This window comes from Microcebus murinus, chromosome 19 (assembly GCF_040939455.1).
Source record: "Microcebus murinus isolate Inina chromosome 19, M.murinus_Inina_mat1.0, whole genome shotgun sequence".
Lineage (NCBI taxonomy): Eukaryota > Metazoa > Chordata > Mammalia > Primates > Cheirogaleidae > Microcebus > Microcebus murinus.
This window is the reverse complement of record NC_134122.1, coordinates 52,188,987-52,209,193: the sequence shown is the minus strand read 5'-3', so window position 1 is coordinate 52,209,193 and position 20,207 is coordinate 52,188,987. Positions and strand designations below refer to the sequence as shown.

The window sequence follows — 20,207 nt, the reverse complement described above, 5'->3', positions numbered from 1 at the left end:
GCTGAAGGTTGATGATATTTTCAAGACAGCAAAATGTCAACAAATACCTGTAAGCATAGTCTAAGTTTCTGCTTTCTCAAATGGCAGAATAGCTTAAACTGGTGTTATGAAAATTCAACAGTGCATTATTTTTTATCTTAAATGTTTTTCAGATTTTAAAGGTAATATGATCAAGCCAGAGAATAGAATTTGCTCAGTCTCATCACCTAAATACCATTAACATTCTAATTTCAATTAAAATATTTCTAACTTTTTAATTAAAATATTTTCAAAGGAATAAAAGTACAGTTTTTTAAATTTGTTTTTTAGAGACAGGGTCTCACTCTGTGGCCCAGGCTGGAAAACCCTGAGTGTGATCATAGCCCACTGCAGCCTCGAACTCTTGGGCTCAAGCTATTTTCCCTCCTCAGCCTCCCAAAGCTGGGACTACAGGTGTGAGCCACCACACCCAGACACAAGCATAGATTGAAAACTCGAATACTCAAGAGAAAGGAAAACATATGTCCACACAAAAACTTGTACACGAATATTCCACAGTAGCATGTTCGCAATAGCCAAAAGGTGAAAACAACCCAAATCTCCATGAACTGATGTATAAATGTGGTATATCCATACAATGGAGTATTACTCAGCCTTAAAAAGGAATGAAATTCTAACACATGCTACAACATGGATAAGCCTCGAACACATTATGCCAAGTGAAAGAAGCTAGAGGTGGGTGGGGTGGCCCATTCCTATAACCCAGCTACTCAGGAGGATACCGCATACTAAAAAGAGGAAAAGGAAAGGAAAAAGGAGACCAGATGAAGTAGCTTATGCCTATAATTCCAACACTTTGGGAGGCCAAGGCATGGGGATCACTTGAGGCCAGGAGTTCAAGACCAGCCTGAGCAACATAGTGAGACCCCATCTCTACAAAATATAGAAAAATCAGCCAGGCATGGTGGTACATGCCTGTATTCCCAGCTACTCAAGAGGCTGAGGCAGAATTGCTTGAGCTCAAGAATTAGAGGTTACAGTGAACTGTGATTACACCACTGTACTCTAGCCTAGGTGACAGAGCCAGGCCCCATTTCTAAAAAAGAATAAAAAAGAAAGAATCTTCCCCCCAAACACACACATGTTGTATGATTCCATTTATATGAAATTTCCAGAATAGGCAAATCTATAGAGGCAGAAAGCAGATTATTGGTTGCTTTGAGCTTGCAGGGATTGGGGACAGGGGAAAGGGGAGAGGCAGAGAATAGGGAGTAACTACCAATGTGTTTCTTTTGGAGGGGGGATGGAATGTTCTAGATTTAGGATGCGGGGGATGTATGGGGATGGCTGCACAGCTCTGTGAAGATACTCAACACCATTGGATGGTACATTTTGGCTGAACTATACTGTATGTGAATTACATCTTAATAAAGCTGTTTTAAAAAAAAAACTTCAAATAGTACAGAAAGGCTTATAATGGAAACCACCAGTCTTCTGGCCATCCTCTTCTCGCTCCCTGTGACTCCTCATGGTTACTATCCCCAACTAGTTATCTGTTTGCCCTAGTATCTGTCTCCATATTTTAAAATAATGTTGGTGGTTTTTCTCTTCTTAAAAAGCAATTTCAAACATTATCTGCTATCTCTACACCATGGTAGAAGAGAATTTCTGCATCCATGCCAACATTTATTGTTTGGGGACTTTTTGATAAAGGCCATTCTCACTGGAGATAAATGATATCTCATTGCAGTTTTGATTTGCATTTCCCTGATGATTAGACATGTTGAGTATTTTTTCATATGTTTGTTGGCCATTATTCTGTCTTCTTTTGAAAAATTTCTGTTCATGTTCTTTGCCCACTTTTTGATAAGGTTATTTAATTTTTTTCTTGCTGATTTTCCTGAGTTCTAAATAGATTCTAGTTTTCAGCCCTTTATCGGATGTGTAGCTTGCGAAAATTTTCTCCCATTCTGTGGGTTGTCTGTTAGCTCTCTTGACAGTTTCTTTGGCTGTGCAGAAGTTTTTTAATTTGATTAGGTCCCATTTATTTATTTTTGTTGCTGCTGTGATTGCCTTTGGGATCTTCTTCATAAATTCTTTGCCTAGGCCAATGTCTAGAAGAGTACTTCCAACATTTTCCTCTAGAATTCTAATAGTTTCACACCTAATGTTCAAGACTGTTACCCAGCGCGAGTTGATTTTCATGAGAGGTGAAAGGTGTGGGTCCTGTTTCAGTCTTCTACATGTGTCTATCCAGTTTTCCCAGCACCATTTATTGAATAAGGATTCTTTTCCCGAGTGTATGTTTTTGTCTTTGATTAGTTGGCTATATCGAAGATTAGTTGGCTATATGAGGATGGTTTTATATCTGGGTACTCTGTTCTGTTCCACTGGTCAATGTCCCTGTTCTTGTGCCAGTCCCAAGCTGTTTTAATGAATATAGCCTTGTATAGTTTGAAGTCTGGTAAATTGATACCTCCTATTTTGTTTTTATTGTCTAGGATTGATTTTGCTATACAGGGTCTTCTCTGGTTCCATACAAAGTGTAAAATTATTTTTTCTATATCTGTGAAAAATGATGATTGTATTTTGATAGGGATTGCATTGACTCTGTAGGTCACTTTGGGTAGTATAGACATTTTAACAATGTTGATTCTGCCAACCCATGATCATGGTATATTCTTCTACCTGTTTACATCCTGTGCTATTTCCTTCTTAAGTATTTTATAGTTCTCCTTGTAGAGGTCTTTTATCTCCTTAGTTAAATATATTCCTAGGTACTTTATATTCTTTGTTGCTATTTTGAAGGGAATTGAGTCTTTGATTTGGTTCTCACTTGTACTGTTGTTGGCATATATGAATGCCTCTGATTTCTGTGTATTGATTCTGTATCCTGAGACTTTACCAAATTCATTTATCAGATCAAGGAGTCTCATGGGTGAATCCTTGGGGTTTTCTAGGTATAATATCATGTCATTAGCAAAGAGTGAGAGTTTGATCTCTTCTGCTCCCATTTGGATGCCCTTAATTCTGTTCTCTTGTCTGATTGCTGTAGCGAGGACTTCCAGCACTATGTTGAATAGAAGTGGAGATAGTGGGCAACCTTGTCTTGTTCCAGTTCTAAGTGGGAATGCTTTCAATTTTTCCCCATTCAGTATGATATTCGCTGTAGGTTTGCCATATATGGCTTGTGTCATTTTTAGGTAAGCCCCGTCTATGCCTATTTTGTTGAGTGGTCTTATAAAAGGGTGTTGAATTTTATCAAATGCTTTCTTTGCATCTATTGAGAGGATCATATGTTCTTTGTTTTTGCTTCTGTTTATATGGTGAATTACATTTATAGATTTACATATGTTGAACCATCCTCGCATCCCTGGGATGAAGTCCACTTGGTTGTGATGGATTATTTTCTTGACAAGCACCTGGATTCGACTGCTTGGATTTTGTTGAGAATTTTTGCATCTACATTCATAAGGGATATTGGTCTGTAGTTTTCTTTTTTTGTTGCATCCTTTCCTGGTTTTGGTATCAGGGTTATGTTCGCTTCATAAAATGTGTTGGGGAGAATTCCATCCTTCTCGATGTTGTGGAATAATTTCTGCAGGATAGGCACCAGTTTTTCTTTTTAAGTGTGGTAAAATTTGAGTGTGAAACCATCTTGTCCAGGACTTTTCTTTTTAGGAAGGTTTTTTATTGCTGTTTCAATTTCAGTAGTTGATATTGGTGTGTTGAGGAATTCTATTTCTTCCTGGTTGAGCCTAGGGAGGCTGTGTGTTTCTAAGAAATTGTCCATTTCCTCCATATTTTCCAGTTTGTGTGCATAGAGGTTATTGTAGTATTCATAAATTATATCTTGTATCTCCCTGGCATCAGTTGTAATTTCTCCTTTATTGTTCCTGATGGAGATTATTAGAGATTTTTCTTTTCTGCTTTTCATTAGTCTAGCCAATGGTGTGTCAATTTTGTTTATTTTTTCAAAGAACCAACTTTTTGTTTTATTATTCTCCCGTATGGTTTCACCGTTGTCCATTTCGTTTAGTTCTGATTTGATCTTAATGATTTCACTTCTTCTGCAGGGTTTGGAGTAGGTCTGTTCTTCTTTTTCCAGCTCTTTGAGAAGATTCATTAGGTTGTCTATTTGTGCTCTTTTTGACCTTTGGATATAGGCATTTATGGAAATAAACTTTCCTCCCAGGACTGCGTTAGCTGTGTCCCACGGGTTTTGATAACTTGTGTCTCCTTTGTCATTTAGTTCAAAGAATCTTTTGATTTCCATCTTGATTCCCTCATTTATTAAGTGATCATTCAGCAGAATGTTGTTTAGTTTCCATGACTTTGTGTAGAAATGAGAGTTCCTGTTAGGGTTGATTTCTACATTTATTCCACTGTGGCCTGAAAAGATACATGGTATAATTTCTATTTTTTTTTTTTTTTGAGACAGGGTCTCACTATGTTGCCCAGGCTAGAGTGAGTGCCGTGGCATCAGCCTAGCTTACAGCATCCTCAAACTCCTGGGCTCAAGCAATCCTCCTGCCTCACCCTCCCGGATAGCTGGGACTACAGTCATGCGCCACCACAACCGGCTAATTTTTTCTATATATATTAGTTGTCCAATTAATTTCTTTCTATTTATAGTAGAGACGGGGTCTCACTCTTGCTCAAGCTGGTTTCAAACTCCTGAGCTCAAGCAATCTGCCCACCTCGGCCTCCCACAGTGCTAGGATTACAGGCATGAGCCACCACACCCGACCTAATTTCTATTTTTTTAAATTTTTTGAAACATGCTTTGTGTCCTAGGATATGGTCAATATAGAGAATGACCCATGAGCTTATGAGAAAAACATATATTCAGTGGGTTTTGGGTAGAATATCCTGTAAATGTCAGTCAGGCCCATTTGTTCTAGAGTTCTGTTTAAGTCCATTATTTCTTTGTTGATTTTCTGTTTGGAGGATCTGTCCTGTGCTATCAGTGAGGTGTTAAAGTCTCCGACTATTATGCTATTGTTGTTTATCCATTTGTTTAGATCAAATAGAGTTTACTTTATGAATCTGGGTACACCAAGGTTGGGTGCATATATATTTAGAATTGTTATGTCTTCTTGTTGAACTGTACCCTTCACCATTATATAGTGACCTTCTTTGTCTTTTTTACTTTTATTGATTTAAAGACTAAGTTATCTGTAATCAGCACCACCACGCCAGCTTTCTTTTGGCTTCTGTTTGCTTGAAATACTGTTCTCCACCCCTTTACCTTTAGTCTAACTGCATCTTTGCAGGTTAGATCTGTTTCCTGAAGGTAGCAGATACTTGGCTTGTGTTTTTTTAATCCATTCAGCCAGCCTATGTCTCTTGAGTGGGGAGTTCAAGCCATTCACATTTATTGAGATAACTGATAGGTGGGGCAGATTTCTGTTCATTATGTTGGGTTGAACTTTGTTGCTTTGTTTTCTCACTTGAGCCATTGTGGTATCTGGGCTTTGATCTTTAGCTGTTGAGTAGATTTACTTTCATTAGTCTTTATTGTGCTGATCCATGGGTAACACTGTTTTGAGTACTTGAAGGGCTGGTCTTCTCTTGGTGAATTCTCTTAGTCTTTGCTTATATGAGAATGTCTTGATTTCTCCTTCGTATGCAAAACTTAGTTTTGCAGGTAATAAGATTCGAGGCTGGGCATTATTCTGTTTCAGAAGAGTGAGAATGGGGCCCCAGTCTCTTCTTGCTTATAAAGTTGAGAAGTCTGGTGTTAAATTCAGATTGGCTTTCCTTTGTATGTTACTTGCTTCTTTCATTGTACAGCTCTTAGAAGGGCCTTTTTATTTTGGTCAGTCTTATGATTACATGTCATGATGTTTTCCTGTTCGCATTGACTCTCCCAGGGGTCCTTTTAGATTCTTGAACTTGTATATTGAGATTTTTGGCAAGGCCTGGGAAATTTTCCTCTATTATATCTTCAAGTAGCTTGTCCAACCCTTGGGTGTTTTCTTCTTCCCCTTCTGGTAATGCTATGACTCTCACATTTAGGTTTCTTCACATAATCCTACATCTCTTGTAGGCTTTGCTCTTTTCTCTTGTTTCTCTGCTCTATTTCTGTGACTGATTTGTTTAATTGGAAGGTGTTATCTTTAATCTCTGAGATTCTTTCTTCTGTTTGATCTACCCTGTTCTTGAGGCTTTCTACTGTGTTTTGTAGTTCCCTGAATTGATTCTTCATTTGCAGGAGTTCGGTTTGATTTTCCTTTATTATTTCAATTTTTTTAGTGAATTTTTCTTCCAGTTCCTGGAAACTTTTTGTGTTTTCTTTGTGTTGGTTATCTAGTTTTTCTTGCAAGTTGTTGAATTTTTCTTAAGATCCATGCTTGAAATTATTCTTCTGTCATTTTAGTGGTCTGATTTTGGTTGATGTCTATTTCTAAGGGTCTGGTGTTCCTCTTTGGGGGCATGCTTTCCGTTTGAATCTTCATATTTCCAGAGTTCCTTCGCTGATTTCTTCCCATCTAGATTAATTGTTGCCTCTTACCTTTAGGTTTTTGTTTGGATAATGACACACCCTGTTTTGTCCCTGAGCTTGTAGGTGGTGTCTGTGGGTGAGATTCGACCACACCCTGTATAATGAGTCAGTAGGTGCCATGAAAAGGGTGCACAGAATGTCCTCCCTGTCAGTAGGGGGCGCTTGCTGGAAGAAGCAGGCTACACTGTTGTTTTAGGGTCCTGTAACCAGCTCTTGTTCCTCTAGAGAGGCACTCTAGTGCCTCAGGTGGTCGGTGGGGCCCTGGGACTTCCAGGTGTGTCCTTTTCTCCCCCTCAGTGAGGGCTGGTCTAGGAGTGAATCTGGGCAGAGCTGGGTTGGGTAAGCCTGCCCTCAGGCACCACCAATGCTGTTAGCAGGGGTCAAAGTTCTGTTCTCTGCTTCCAGGCAAAGCTGTCAGGGAGGGGCTGGAGTGGCATGGCTCAGCCAGAAAGTCTGCGGGTAGGGGTGGGGCTGTCTGAGACCCGCAGTCAGGTGCGGGCCTCACTTCTTTCCACTCTCCCCAACTCCACAGCTACTCCTGGGCCTCTGCCAGCAGGCAGGACCTCATCCCACCGGGCCTCCCCTGGCTGTGATGCCGGCGGGGAGGTTCCTTGCACAGGAATGCCACCTGGGCTGGGCACACCGCCCCCTTGTGGATCTGCCCCTGAAGGCACACACACCTCGGTAGGCTGATCACGTATATCCCTTCTGTGCCCCGGGCAGTGCAAGACCTGGGTGCACGGGATCTGGTCTGCAGGTCTGACCTCTGGGTCCCAGAATTCAATCCCTGACCCTACCAGGGAGAGGAGTGCCAGTCCCAATTCACCCACGAGGAGCCCAAGCTGGGGCAATGTCTCTCAGCTTCAGGGTCAGCCCTGTTCTCTTGGAATCACCAGGCCAGAAGCACCTGGGACGGCTGGCCGGTGGGGAGCTCACCGTCTGAGTTCCCTTCAGTCAGCTGTAGGGCTCCAAAAGGGAAAGTCCCGTTCCCTGGAGGTGCCTCCGGCTGGTGGCTGTATTGTCTCTCTCGGCAGCCGCGGGTAGTGTCGGGGGAGGGGAGACTGAGGCAATATGGCACCTGCTGCGCCGCTCGGGTCTGTGCTCACGGAGGTGCCCGAGGGAGTTGGGAGCCTGGTGCCACGTCCGCTATAGGCTCATTGCTCGCTGGAGGTGGCCGTCTCTGGGCTGGTGTCCGCAGTTCTCTACACCTACTGGGGGGCCCATCAGCAGTCCGAGATGCAAGGGAGAGGAGAGCTAACGCTCCACCTACCCTTGCCGCTGGTCTCCGGGCCTTTCGGTAGGTCTCGCTTCCAGTTCTCCTCCGCAGCCTCTTCCTGTGGAGTCTCCCGTGGTCTCAGGTACCCCTCCTTCCGACCCTCGTCCGATGTATGCTCGTGCTTGCTTCTTTCTTCTAATCTCTTCTGGAATCTGTCTTTTTTCACAACTGAGGTTCTGTTCCTGGAACGGGAGAATGGGTGCGAGAAACAGCCTTCCTCTCAGCTACACTTTGAGGACCCAAGAGTAGAAAGGAGTTTCTTCTTGCTCACACCTGGATGCAATCTTCCAGTGTATACTCCACCAATACAGGGTAGCTTCCATGGTTTTCTAATTATCTGTGGTGCTTCTGGCTCAAATCAACCAGGGAGCCAGACCCAAAACAGTCAAGGAAAGCTGAGCGAGTGAAGAGGCGCGCCCTCCCTCACGGGTCGCTTGCGAGGAGGCCTGGTCTGAACTTCTGAGCTCAAACGACCCGCCCGCCTCAGCCTCCCAGAGTGCCAGAATTTTTGGTTACATTTTATGTCTTTGCCTCACCTAAGCAAGGGTAAGAAGCATGCCCTTCCCCTCTACAATGTCCTTTAGTTGTTAGTCACCGTGTCCTTTAGTTGTCAGTTTACCTTGCCCAACCCCCTTATCCATGGAGAATATTACTACCATGTGAGCACCGTAGGGGAAATCAGTCAGTACCCATTTGATGGCGAGTACAAGCGGAGCCTATTCTTCCGCTACTGTGTCACCTCACTTCGGATAATGGGCTTAAGCTCAATCCAGTAAAATATAAAAGGTGCTAGATCACTGTCATTTCTTATAATTGAGTAATATTCCATTGTATACATATACCAAATTTTAATAATCCACTCATGAATTGACGGGCACTTGGGTTGTTTTCCACATCCTTGCAATAGTGAATTGTGCTGCCATAAACATTCGGGTGCAGATGTATTACAGAATGTCTATTGCTCTTTGGGGCAGATGTCTAATAGTGCTTTTTCTGGATTAAATGGTATTTCTAGTTTTATTATTTTTTTCTTTGGAAGCAATCTATTTATTTCTGGATCATAAAATATAGGGGAAAGAGCAGGCGATGCCTGTCACCCGCTGGTTATACATCTTATCTTCCCACAGTCTGTGCATCTATAAATATTTTGTACAACACCAAGCTCATACTGTCCCCTTAAGCGTCTTCTCACATTCTACCAGCTGTGGAGTGTAGTATGTGACCAGGCAGGAAGTTAAACCAGATGCCCCATTCAGAAGCCAGGGCTCCCCTCCAATTATTGAAACTTAAGTAACTGATGGTTCAATAGCTTTTCTAAAACTCTCATGAACAAGTAGGTTGATAAATAACATCTGCACAAGTCCTAGAGTGATTTAACCTTACAGATGTGCAGTGTCTGAGGTCCTTTCCTTGTCCCCAGGTTGCCTGTGGCACCTGGACTGCTGCCCCTGGGTCCCCCCCATCCCAGGGTGGCGATGGAGGAGGGCAGGCCAGGCCAAGCATGAGGAATAAAATCTTTATTGGGCTCAGACCAGGAGTCCATGGGTCTTGAGGACCTCTGTGTATTTGTCAATTTTCTTCTCCACGTTCTCTCTGGCCTGTTTCCGTAGCCTCATGAGCTGCTCTTTCTTCCGGCAGTGGATCTTGGCCTTCTCCTCCCTCTTCTCCTCCAGGGTGGCTGTCACTGCCTGGTACTTCCAGCCAACCTCGTGAGCCAGACGCCCCGGTAGGCAAACTTTCTCGTAGGCTTCAGACGCACAACCTTGAGGGCAGCAGGAACCACCACCCGCTTTTTCTTGTCATGGGGCGGTGGGATCCCATCAAACACCTCGAGGCGGTCCAGGGCAGCCTGGCCTCGCTTAGTCCTGTGGGGCAGCATGCCTCGCACCGTCCGCCAGAAAATGCGGCTGGGGCCCGGAAATGGTAGGGCCCCGGGAAGGGTTGGCGTTCATCCGTTTGCGGAGGAAGGCCAGGTACTTTAGCTTGTTTCTATAGAAATTGCCAGAAATATTGATGCCCTCACAGCACACAACCACTACCTTCGGGCCCACAATGGCTGCCACGTGGCCCAGGAGATGGCCTCAGCCATCAAGCACCAAGACCTGCCCCTCCACCACCCTTGGCGGCCGCCTGGGAAGAAAGGGTATTTCTGGTTTTAGCTCTTTGAAGTTTCTCCCCTCTGTTTCTTCTGCTTTTTCTAGAACTTCTACTAATTGGATTTTGAATCTCTTGTACAAATATGTTTTAATTTTATTATCTTTTATCACCTATTTTCCATTTCTTGCTCTTCTTATTCTGCATTTTAGAGGATTCCCTCAACTGTATTTTATGACTCTTCTACATTTTTATTTTGGCTTTCATTGATAAATTTAATTTATAAAAACTTCTTCTTACGCTTTGTTCCTTTTTAATAGCATCCTGTTCTTTCATAGATATAATTATTTATCTTTCTGGGGCTATTAATTATAGAGCTTTTAAAAATGTTTTCTTTCGGCAGGGCGCAGTGGCTCACGCCTGTAATTCTAGCACTCCGGAAGGCCGAGGCGGGAGGATTGCTTGAGCTCAGGAGTTGGAGACCAGCATGAGCAAGAGCGAGACCCCGTCTCTACTATAAATTTGCCAAGCAACTAAAAAAAAATAGGAAAAAAATTACCCGGGCACAGTGGCACATGCCTCTAGTCCCAGCTATGTGGGAGGCTGAGGCAGAAGGATTGCTTGAGCTCAGGAGTTTGAGGTTGCTGTGAGCTAGGCTGATGCCATGGCACTCACTCTAGCCCAGGCAACAGAGGGAGATCTGTCTCCAAAAAAAAACAAAAAATGTTTTCTTTTATTCTCTACATGGTCAGTTTTCTCTGAGTTGAGTTCCTTTTTTCTACTTGTTTGTTTTGGTCTCATTTATATTGCAGGCCTTCCTTATCTGCTAATCCTTGTCCATTTGTTCATTTTTAAACATGAGACGCTCTGAAACTAGTAGGAAGCTCTATGGCCACGAGGCTCAACTGGCAAGACTCATCACAGAAAAGCCAGGATTTTTATGGGTGGAAAATGGCAAAATGTCAGTATCTTAAAGCCTTTTCTGTAGAATAAAGCCATTCAGATCCTCCAAATCCTGCTTAAGAGGTGTCAGCTTGGCTAGCAATATTCCAAAAGCACAATAAAGACCACTCTTTTCTTCTACATATGTTCAGATTGGGGTGTGAGCATTGAAGAATCACCTTTTTCTGTTCCCAATTGAGACTAAAACACTCACACACACACACACACACACACACTTTTTTTTATATCTAATTTATATATATATATATATATATATATTTTTTTTTTTTTTGAGACAGAGTTTCACTTTGTGCCCAGGCTAGAGTGAGTGCTATGGTGTCAGCCTAGCTCACAGCAACCTCAAACTCCTGGGCTCAAGTGATCCTCCTGCCTCAGCCTCCCGAGTAGCTGGGACTACAGGCATGTGACACCATGCCCGGCTAATTTTTTGTATATATATTTTTAGTTGGCCAATTAATTTCTTTCTATTTTTAGTAGAGGCGTGGTCTTGCTCAGGCTGGTTTCGAACTCCTGACCTCAAGCGATCCACCCACTTCGGCCTCCCAGAGTGCTAGGATTACAGGCGTGAGCCACCATGCCCGGCCTATCTAATTTATATTAAGAACTTCCCCCTCATCATTAAAATTACTTGAGAACCTCATATTGCATGTTAAAATAGATCTGTACTATATTTAATATTAGCTTTTCCCTTTATTGACGTTTATGTTGTTTCCATGTCACTGTTTTTTCAAAGGTGACTGTTTCAAGAGAATATTCACTTCATGTCCTTCTCTATACAGGTTACATTCAGTATGCTGGAAATTTACAATGAACAGGTAACAGAGATTTTATTTTCTGACACTCAAGTTTGAATGACTCTGCTGCTTAATAAACATCAGGGACTCCCAGTCACCTCTCCTACTTTGCCCTGGCCTTGACCATCAGCCGTACCTACCTCTCCAGCTTCATCTTATGTCCCCTATCTCTACACTCTATGTTTTGGCCACTTTGTTACTTTGCAATACAAAATTTGTGATAATTCAGAAAGAGGCTAGGATGGTTTATTTTCATATTATCCACAAAAGAGTTGCTAATGAAATAAGAGTTAACAAGATTGTAGGAGAATATTTATGTTAACAAGAGAACAATGTGTTCAAGCACAAAAGCTTTGCAGTACCTATTTTATAGGCAGACAACTGTGGATACGACTCAAATGCTTTACCATGCTATGAGAGCAGTTTCCCTAGTCTCCAACATGCAGTGCGTTAAACATGGCTTGTTAGCCTAGCTCCAGTCACACCATGCGCTCAACAAGCATTCGAATGCTGTGTGTCAGTGCTGGGATCTACAGGAAAACGGCAGGACCCCACCCATGGGGAATTCAATCTTATTGGAGAGCTCTAGATACGTATCTGAAAACAATAAAACTGCATTTCTAAAAATAAGTTTTAAAACATTTTAAATATGCTTCTGTCAATAATTCCAACAGGATTCTCTATCTTTTTTCTTGCTATTTCCCTACTTCTTACTTAGCTGAATTATGGAGTCCCTATAGAAATGTACTATTTATTCATCCAATGAATAGTTATTGAACACCTGCTACGTTGTAGGCAGAGATACAGCAGCAACGAGGTAAGCAAAATTCCCTGCCTTCTTGAAGTTTACGTTATTTACTCTTTTTTCCACAGATTAGAGATTTGCTGTCTGGAATCAAAAAACCTGGTGGGCTCAAAGTAAGGGAAGATCAGCAGCGGGGCTTTTACGTGGAAGGTCTGACGTCAGTGCCTTGTGAGAACTACGCACAAATTGAAAGGCTGATGGAACAAGGAACAAAAATAAGGACCACAGCTTCCACCAACATGAATGTCAGCAGCAGCCGGTCCCACATGGTCATCACCATTCAGTTCAAGCAGGTGAGATCCAGGTGAATGCCACTGTCCTGATGTCCTGACAGGCTGGTCTGCAGAAGGTTCCTTCCACATGATGGCATAATGGGCTGGTGGGGATTATGGAATCCTTGCAGATTTGACCTATGAATTCAGATGGCTCTTCCAACCATGGAGTATAGGGGCAGAAGCAGGAAAAAGTGAAGCACATGCACTTTTTCTGCCCCCTTCCTACCTCAACATTCACGCCCCAGCTAATACTAGCGTGGCAGTATGGGCTACCATGTCCCCAAAGTGCCCACAGGACTAAAGGCTGTTCTCCCTCAAATTCCATTCTCTGAGAAGTGGACTTTGACTCCACGTTAATCAAGGAGAAAATCGTGAAGGTCTGAGAGTGACTCCATGGTTTATCACGGAGAATTAGATTGGTAGCGGGTCTGTGTACCACCAAGACGGTGACCACCTTTCAGATCCACGAGCCCAGGGGACCACCAGATACTGAAGATGTACCAAGATAAATTCTTTGAAACCAGGTAATCTACATAACATTCCACTACCTAGAATCTTTGATAAACTAGAGCATACTTTTTCCTCCATGCTCCTTGGTGGATACCAGAGAGTGATCTATACAATATCACCAGTGTGATCTAGAAATGCCTGTTCACAAGTCCTGGGTAAATGTTATAGTTAGCTGTGATCTTACTGCTTCTGTCCTCTAAGTCATAGAACTAGTAATAGAATAGCAATCAATAAAAATTATCCCACTATAACCAAGAATGGTGGGAAAACACTGGACTGGATTTAAGTCTGATGTCATGTTTACCAGCTCTAAAACTTTGGGAAATAACTTTATCTCCCTGAGTCTGAGCTTCCTCATCTGTAAAAGGAGGCTTCAATAATACACTGCATTTTTTTTTTTAAGATGCTGGATTTTAAAGAGCTTTGTAAACTTTTAAGTGCCATTCACCTGGCTTTACATTGTTAGTAAAATTCATAAACATTATATATGGTTTGCCCTTCTAATTTTTTTAACTGAATATTTTAGGAGCAGACAGGAAATCAACTGGAGTGAAGAGATTTAGTACCATACCCTGTCTACTGGGGTCAGCAGTAATGTTAACACCTGAGACTGCGTGCCAGGCATGTGTTAGAGTCATTACATCTTTTATCTTTAACTTTCATCACATCTCGACAGTGTGTTCCTGTCACCATTTACAACGGAGAAAGCTGAAACTCTGAAAAATCAAGTCATTTGTAGTCGCATAGCCAGCAAGGGGGTCCGTAAGATTCTAAAACTCGTGTTCTTTCCACTACAGGACCACACAATCCTGAATTGTTACTTATGTTGCACATTTCACAGTACCTTATATTTTAAAAGTTTATTAGCCATAGAAATGCAGGAGCAATAACTGGCATTTCATATTTCATTGGAAAAGAGCTTTGCAGAATCGGGAAGGGGAAACTTGATGGGTCTGCTAATGCATTTTTGTAAAATGTCATTGTAAAGAAGATGGCATTTTACACTGTAGAGTTTACTGTCTTTTTTGAGTCAGAAATGTAATTAGAAGAACCATTTGAACATGCAAACTGGAGTGACTTTATGTGCTGCCTGCCACCTCCCCAGTCACGCAGGGTGACCTGTGGTGCTTTTCTGCAGCTTTTCCCAGACCGAGACCTCACCAAACAATCCAGTATTAATTTGGTGGATCTAGCAGGAAGTGAAAGGCAGAAATCTTCAGGATCCGAAGGAGACAGATTGAGGGAAGGATCACGAGTTAACTTAAGTTTAACCAATTTGGGAAATGTTATCAGGTAAATAATCATCAGTCAGGTATGTATGCCATAAAAATGACCTCAAATATTAAAAATTAGATTAATTATAACCTTTAGTTTATGATCCACTGCCATCCTTGGCTTATTCCTGGCCCTACTATATATTTTAAACTAATTAATTTTTATTTATTTTTTTCAATTCTTATTTTATTTTATTATTATTATTTTTATTTTTTTTTATTTTAGCGTATTATGGGGGTACAAGTGTTAAGGTTACATATATTGCCCATGCCCCCCTCCCCCCTCGAGTAAGAGTTTCAAGCGTGTCCATCCCCCAACTGTTGCACATCTTACTCGTTGTGGTTGTATATACCCATCCCCTCCTCCCCCCTCCCACCCTCCCAACACCCAATAAATGTTACTCCTCTATGTCCACTTAGGTGTTGATCCATTAATACCAATTTGCTGGTGAGTACATGTGGTGCTTGTTTTTCCATTCTTGAGATACTTCACTTAGTAGAATGGGTTCCATCCAGCTCCATCCAGGAATATATGAGAGGTGCTATATCACCATTGTTTCTTAAAGCTGAGTAGTACTCCATGGTATACATATACCACATTTTATTAATCCACTCATGAATTGATGGACACTTGGGTCGTTTCCACAGCTTTGCAATTGTGAATTGTGCTGCTATAAACATTCAAGTGCAGGTGTCTTTTTCATAAAGTGACTTTTGATATTTTGGGTAGATGCCCAGTAGTGGAATTGCTGGATCAAATGGTAGATCTACTTGTATTGCTTTGAGGAATCTCCATAATGCTTTCCACAGAGGTTGAACTAGTTTGCAGTCCCACCAGCAGTGTAGGAGTGTTCCTCTCTCTCCACATCCATCCCAGCATTTGTTGTTTGGGGACTTTTTGATAGATGCCATTCTCACTGGAGTAAAGTGATATCTCATTGTGGTTTAGATTTGCATTTCTCTGATGATTAGAGATGTTGAGCATTTTTTCATATTTGTTGGCCATTATTCTGTCTTCTTTTGAGAAGTTTCTGTTCATGTCCTTTGCCCATTTTTTGATAGGGTTGTTTGATTTTTTTCTTGCTGATTTTCCTGAGTTCTAAATAAATTCTAGTTATCAGCCCTTTATCAGATGTGTAGCTTGCAAAAATTTTCTCCCATTCTGTGGGTTGTCTGTTTGCTCTCTTGACAGTTTCTGTGGCTGTGTGGAAGTTTTTAAATTTGATCAGGTCCCATTTGTTTATTTTTGTTGCTGTTGGGATTGCCTTGGAGTCTTCTTCGCCTAGGCCAATGTCTAGAAGAGTACTTCCAAGGTTTTCCTCTAGAATTCTAATAGTTTCACACCTAATGTTCAAGTCTGTTACCCAGCACGAATTGATTTCATGAGAGGTGAAAGGTGTGGTTCCTGTTTCAGTCTTCTACATGTGTCTATCCAGTTTTCCCAGCACCATTTATTGAATAAGGATTCTTTTCTCCAGTGTGTGTTTTTGTCTGCTTTGTCGAAGATTAGTTGGCTATATGAGGATGGTTTTATATCTGAGTACTCTGTTCTGTTCCACTGGTCAATGTCCCTGTTCTTGTGCCAGTCCCAAGCTGTTTTAATGAATATAGCCTTGTATAGTTTGAAGTCTGGTAAATTGATACCTCCTATTTTGTTTTTATTGCCTAGGATTGATTTTGCTATATGGGGTCTTCTCTGGTTCCATACAAAGTGTAAAATTATTTTTTCTATATCTGTGAAAAATGATGGTTGTATTTTGATAGGGATTGCATTGACTCTGTAGGTCACTTTGGGTAGTATAGACATTTTAACAATGTTGATTCTGCCGACCCATGACCCATTCTTCCATCTGTTTACGTCCTCTGCTATTTCCTTATTCAGTGTTTCATAGTTCTCCTTGTAGAGGTCTTTTACCTCCTTAGTTAAATATATTCCTAGGTACTTTATTCTTTGTTGCTATTTTGAAGGGAATTGAGTCTTTGATTTGGTTCTCACTTTGACTGTTGTTGGCATATATGAATGCCTCTGATTTCTGTGTATTGATTCTGTATCCTGAGACTTTATCAAATTCATTTATCAGATCAAGGAGTCTCATGGGTGAATCCTTGGGGTTTTCTAGGTATAAGATCATGTCATTAGCAAAGAGTGAGAGTTTGATCTCTTCTGCTCCCATTTGGACGCCCTTAATTCCACTCTCTTGTCTGATTGCTGTAGCGAGGACTTCCAGCACTATGTTGAATAGAAGTGGAGATAGTGGGCAACCTTGTCTTGTTCCAGTTCTAAGTGGGAATGCTTTCAATTTTTCCCCATTCAGTATGATATTCACTGCGGGTTTGCCATATATGGCTTGTGTCACTTTTAGGTAAGCCCCTTCTATGCCTATTTTGTTGAGTGTTCTTATCATAAAAGGGTGTTGAATTTTGTCAAATGCTTTCTTTGCATCTATTGAGCGGCTCGTATGTTCTTTGTTTTTGCTTCTGTTTATATGGTGAATTACATTTATAGATTTGTGTATGTTGAACCATCCCTGCATCCCTGGGATGAAGCCCACTTGGTTGTGATGGATTATTTTCTTGACAAGCACCTGGATTCGACTGCTTGGATTTTGTTGAGAATTTTTGCATCTACATTCATAAGGGATATTGGTCTGTAGTTTTCTTTTTTTGTTGCATCCTTTCCTGGTTTTGGTATCAGGGTTATGTTCGCTTCATAAAATGTGTTGGGGAGAATTCCATCCTTCTCGATGTTATGGAATAATTTCTGCAGGATAGGCACCAGTTCTTCTTTGTAGGTGTGGTAAAATTCGGGTGTGAAACCATCTTGTCCAGGACTTTTCTTTTTAGGAAGGTTTTTTATTGCTGTTTCAATTTCAGTAGTTGATATTGGTCTGTTGGGGAATTCTATTTTTTCCTGGGTGAGCCTAGGGAGGCTGTGTGTTTCTAAGAAATTGTCCATTTCCTCCATATTTTCCAGTTTGTGTGCATAGAGGTTTTTGTAGTATTCATAAATTATATCTTGTATCTCCGTGTCATCCATTGTAATTTCTCCTTTATTGTTCCTGATGGAGCTTATTAGAGATTTTTCTTTTCTGCTTTTTGTTAGTATAGCCAATGGTATGTCAGTTTTGTTTATTTTTTCAAAGAACCAACTTTTTGTTTCATTATTCCTCCATATAGTTTCCCTGTTGTCAATTTCATTTAGTTCTCATTTGGTCTAAATGATTTCACTTCTTCTGCTGGGGTTGGGGTTGGTCTGTTCTTCTTTTTCCAGCTCTTTGAGACGATTCATTAGGTTGTCTATTTGTGATCTTTTTGACCTTTGGATATAGGCATTTATGGAAATAAACTTTCTTCTCAGGACTCCTTTAGCTGTGTTCCACAGGTTTTGGTAACTTGTGTCACCTTTGTTGTTTAATTCAAAGAATCTTTTGATTTGCATCTTGATTTCCTCATTTATGAAGTGATCATTCAGCAGAATGACTTTGTGTAGAAATGAGGACTGCTGTTAGGATTGATTTCTACCTTTATTCCATTGTGGTCTGAAAAGATACATGGTATAATTTCTATTTTTTTTAATTGTTTGAGACGTTCTTTGTGTCCTAGGATATGGTCAATCTTAGAGAATGACCCATGAACTGATGAGAAGAATGTATATTCAGTGGTTTGGGGGTAGAATGTCCTGTAAATGTCAGTCAGGCCCATTTGGCCTAGAGTTCTGTTTAAGTCCATTATTTCTTTGTTGATTTTCTGTTTGGAGGATCTGTCCTGTGCTGTCAGTGGGGTGTTAAAGTCTCTGACTATTATGGTGTTGTTGTTTATCCATTTGTTTAGATCTAGTAGAGTTTGATTTATGAATCTGGGTGCACCAAGGTTGGGTGCATATATATTTAGAATTGTTATGTCTTCTTGTTGAAATGTACCCTTCACCATTATATAGTGACCTTCTTTGTCTTTTATTACTTTTGTTGATTTAAAGACTAAGTTATCTGTAATCAGCACCACCACGCCAGTTTTCTTTTGGCTTCCGTTTGCTTGAAATATTGTCTCCACCCCTTTACCTTTAGTCTAATGGCATCCTTACAGGTTAGATGTTAAACTAATTAATTTTTAAATAACCCTAATAAAACCACCACCCAAACCAAGAATTGGTGGGTATTCCTCCCCTGTCCTCCCCTGGGAGGTAACTACCGTCCTGAATTTTATGTTCTCTCTACTGCCCCCCTCCTTCCTCCTTTCCTGTTTTATCACATGTGAATATTATTTAGTGGCACTCATTTTGGAACTTTATAAAAAGAGTAAAGTACTATAATGTCTTCTGGGACTGACTTTTTAAAACTTTCCTATTAAAGTATAAATTAAAGTGCACAAATCATTAATGTCCAACTCCATGAATGTTTGTATATGTGTATATCTATGTAAGTTAAGTGATTGCATCATTGTGCAAATATCATAGAGTGACTTACACAAACCTAGATGGTATAGTCTACTACACACATAGGCCATGTGGCATGGCCTATTGCTGCTAGGCTACAAACCTATACAGCATGTTACTATACTGATATTGCAGGCAATTATAACACAGTGCTATTTGTTTATCTAAACATATCTAAATGTAGCAAAAGTACAGTAGAAATACAGTTGTGTATGTGGTGCATTATCGACCAAAATGTCATTATGCTGCACATAACTATATTTAAGTTTGAGTATAGACAAAGAACTGAAACTGTTGGGTTATAAAATATGTGGATAACTAATTTTGCAAGATGATGATAAATTGTTTTCCAAAGTGGTTGGACCAGTTTATATTCCCAGCAGAAATGTATAAGTTATCACATTGATCCACATCTTTTCTAAGACTTGGTATTCTTAAATTTTGTGATATTTACCAATTAAATTGGTATAAATAAATGAATTTTACTATGGTCTTGATATTTCTGGTTATGAACAAGTTTAAGCATCTCTTGATATATTTGTTAGCAATACGTTTCCTCTTGAAATGCCTGTTCTTATGTTTTTCCATTTTCTATATATGTATCATCTTTATTGATTCATAGGCATTCTTCACATATTTTTTGTTATTCTTTTCTCAGCCACTTATAGTGTAAATATCTTTTCCCAGTTAGTAGCTTGTCTTTTTGCCTTAAGGGGTCTATTGAGCAGAGTTTATGGTTGTGGTTTGTTTTGTTTTCTTGTGTCCTAACAAAATTAGAGTCAGAAAGATATCTGCCTGTATTACATGTAAGTTCCTACCCATTTGAAGTTTATTTCTTTTGTGTAGTGTTAGGTAGGCATTTTTTTCATTCTTTTTCCTTATAGATTTCCAAGTTTCCCAGTTCTGTTTGTTGAATAGTCCCTCCTTTCCCAGTGATCTTCTATGCCACCTCTGTCATATATCAAAATTCAATATAGGCTTGACTCTGTTTCTTAGTTTTTAATCCGTGGTCAAAGTCTAAATATAATAATTTATCCTCCTCCTGAATAATGTGAGATTTCCATCCTACACATGTAATTGTCAGGTAGTTCAATGCTATTCTTCTTTAACACCAAAAGACATATTATTAATACTATTTTACACAGTATTCATTCACATTTTTTAAAGAATTTATTCATTCTTGTACCTCAGAGCTGCTATCCATGATTAGTTTCCTTCTGGTTGAAGCATACTCTGGAATTCCTTTAGTGATGACCTGCTGAAGGCAAACTCAGTTTCTGTTTTCTTTTTTTTTTTA

General features: G+C 40.5%; 1 protein-coding gene and 1 pseudogene across 1 annotated transcript in view; one reads left to right on the top strand and one right to left on the bottom strand.

Moving 5' to 3' along the window:
* LOC105863751 (kinesin-like protein KIF28P) overlaps window positions 1-20,207 on the top strand; it is a 56,040-nt gene that overhangs the window by 12,478 nt on the left and 23,355 nt on the right. Inside the window, exons 4-6 of the mRNA XM_012751205.2 lie at window positions 11,600-11,635; window positions 12,488-12,712; window positions 14,343-14,497. Coding sequence (XP_012606659.2) covers window positions 11,600-11,635; window positions 12,488-12,712; window positions 14,343-14,497 — 416 coding nt within the window. The remainder of the gene's footprint in view (window positions 1-11,599; window positions 11,636-12,487; window positions 12,713-14,342; window positions 14,498-20,207) is intronic.
* Window positions 9,227-9,808, bottom strand: LOC105863758 (large ribosomal subunit protein uL13 pseudogene; annotated as a pseudogene).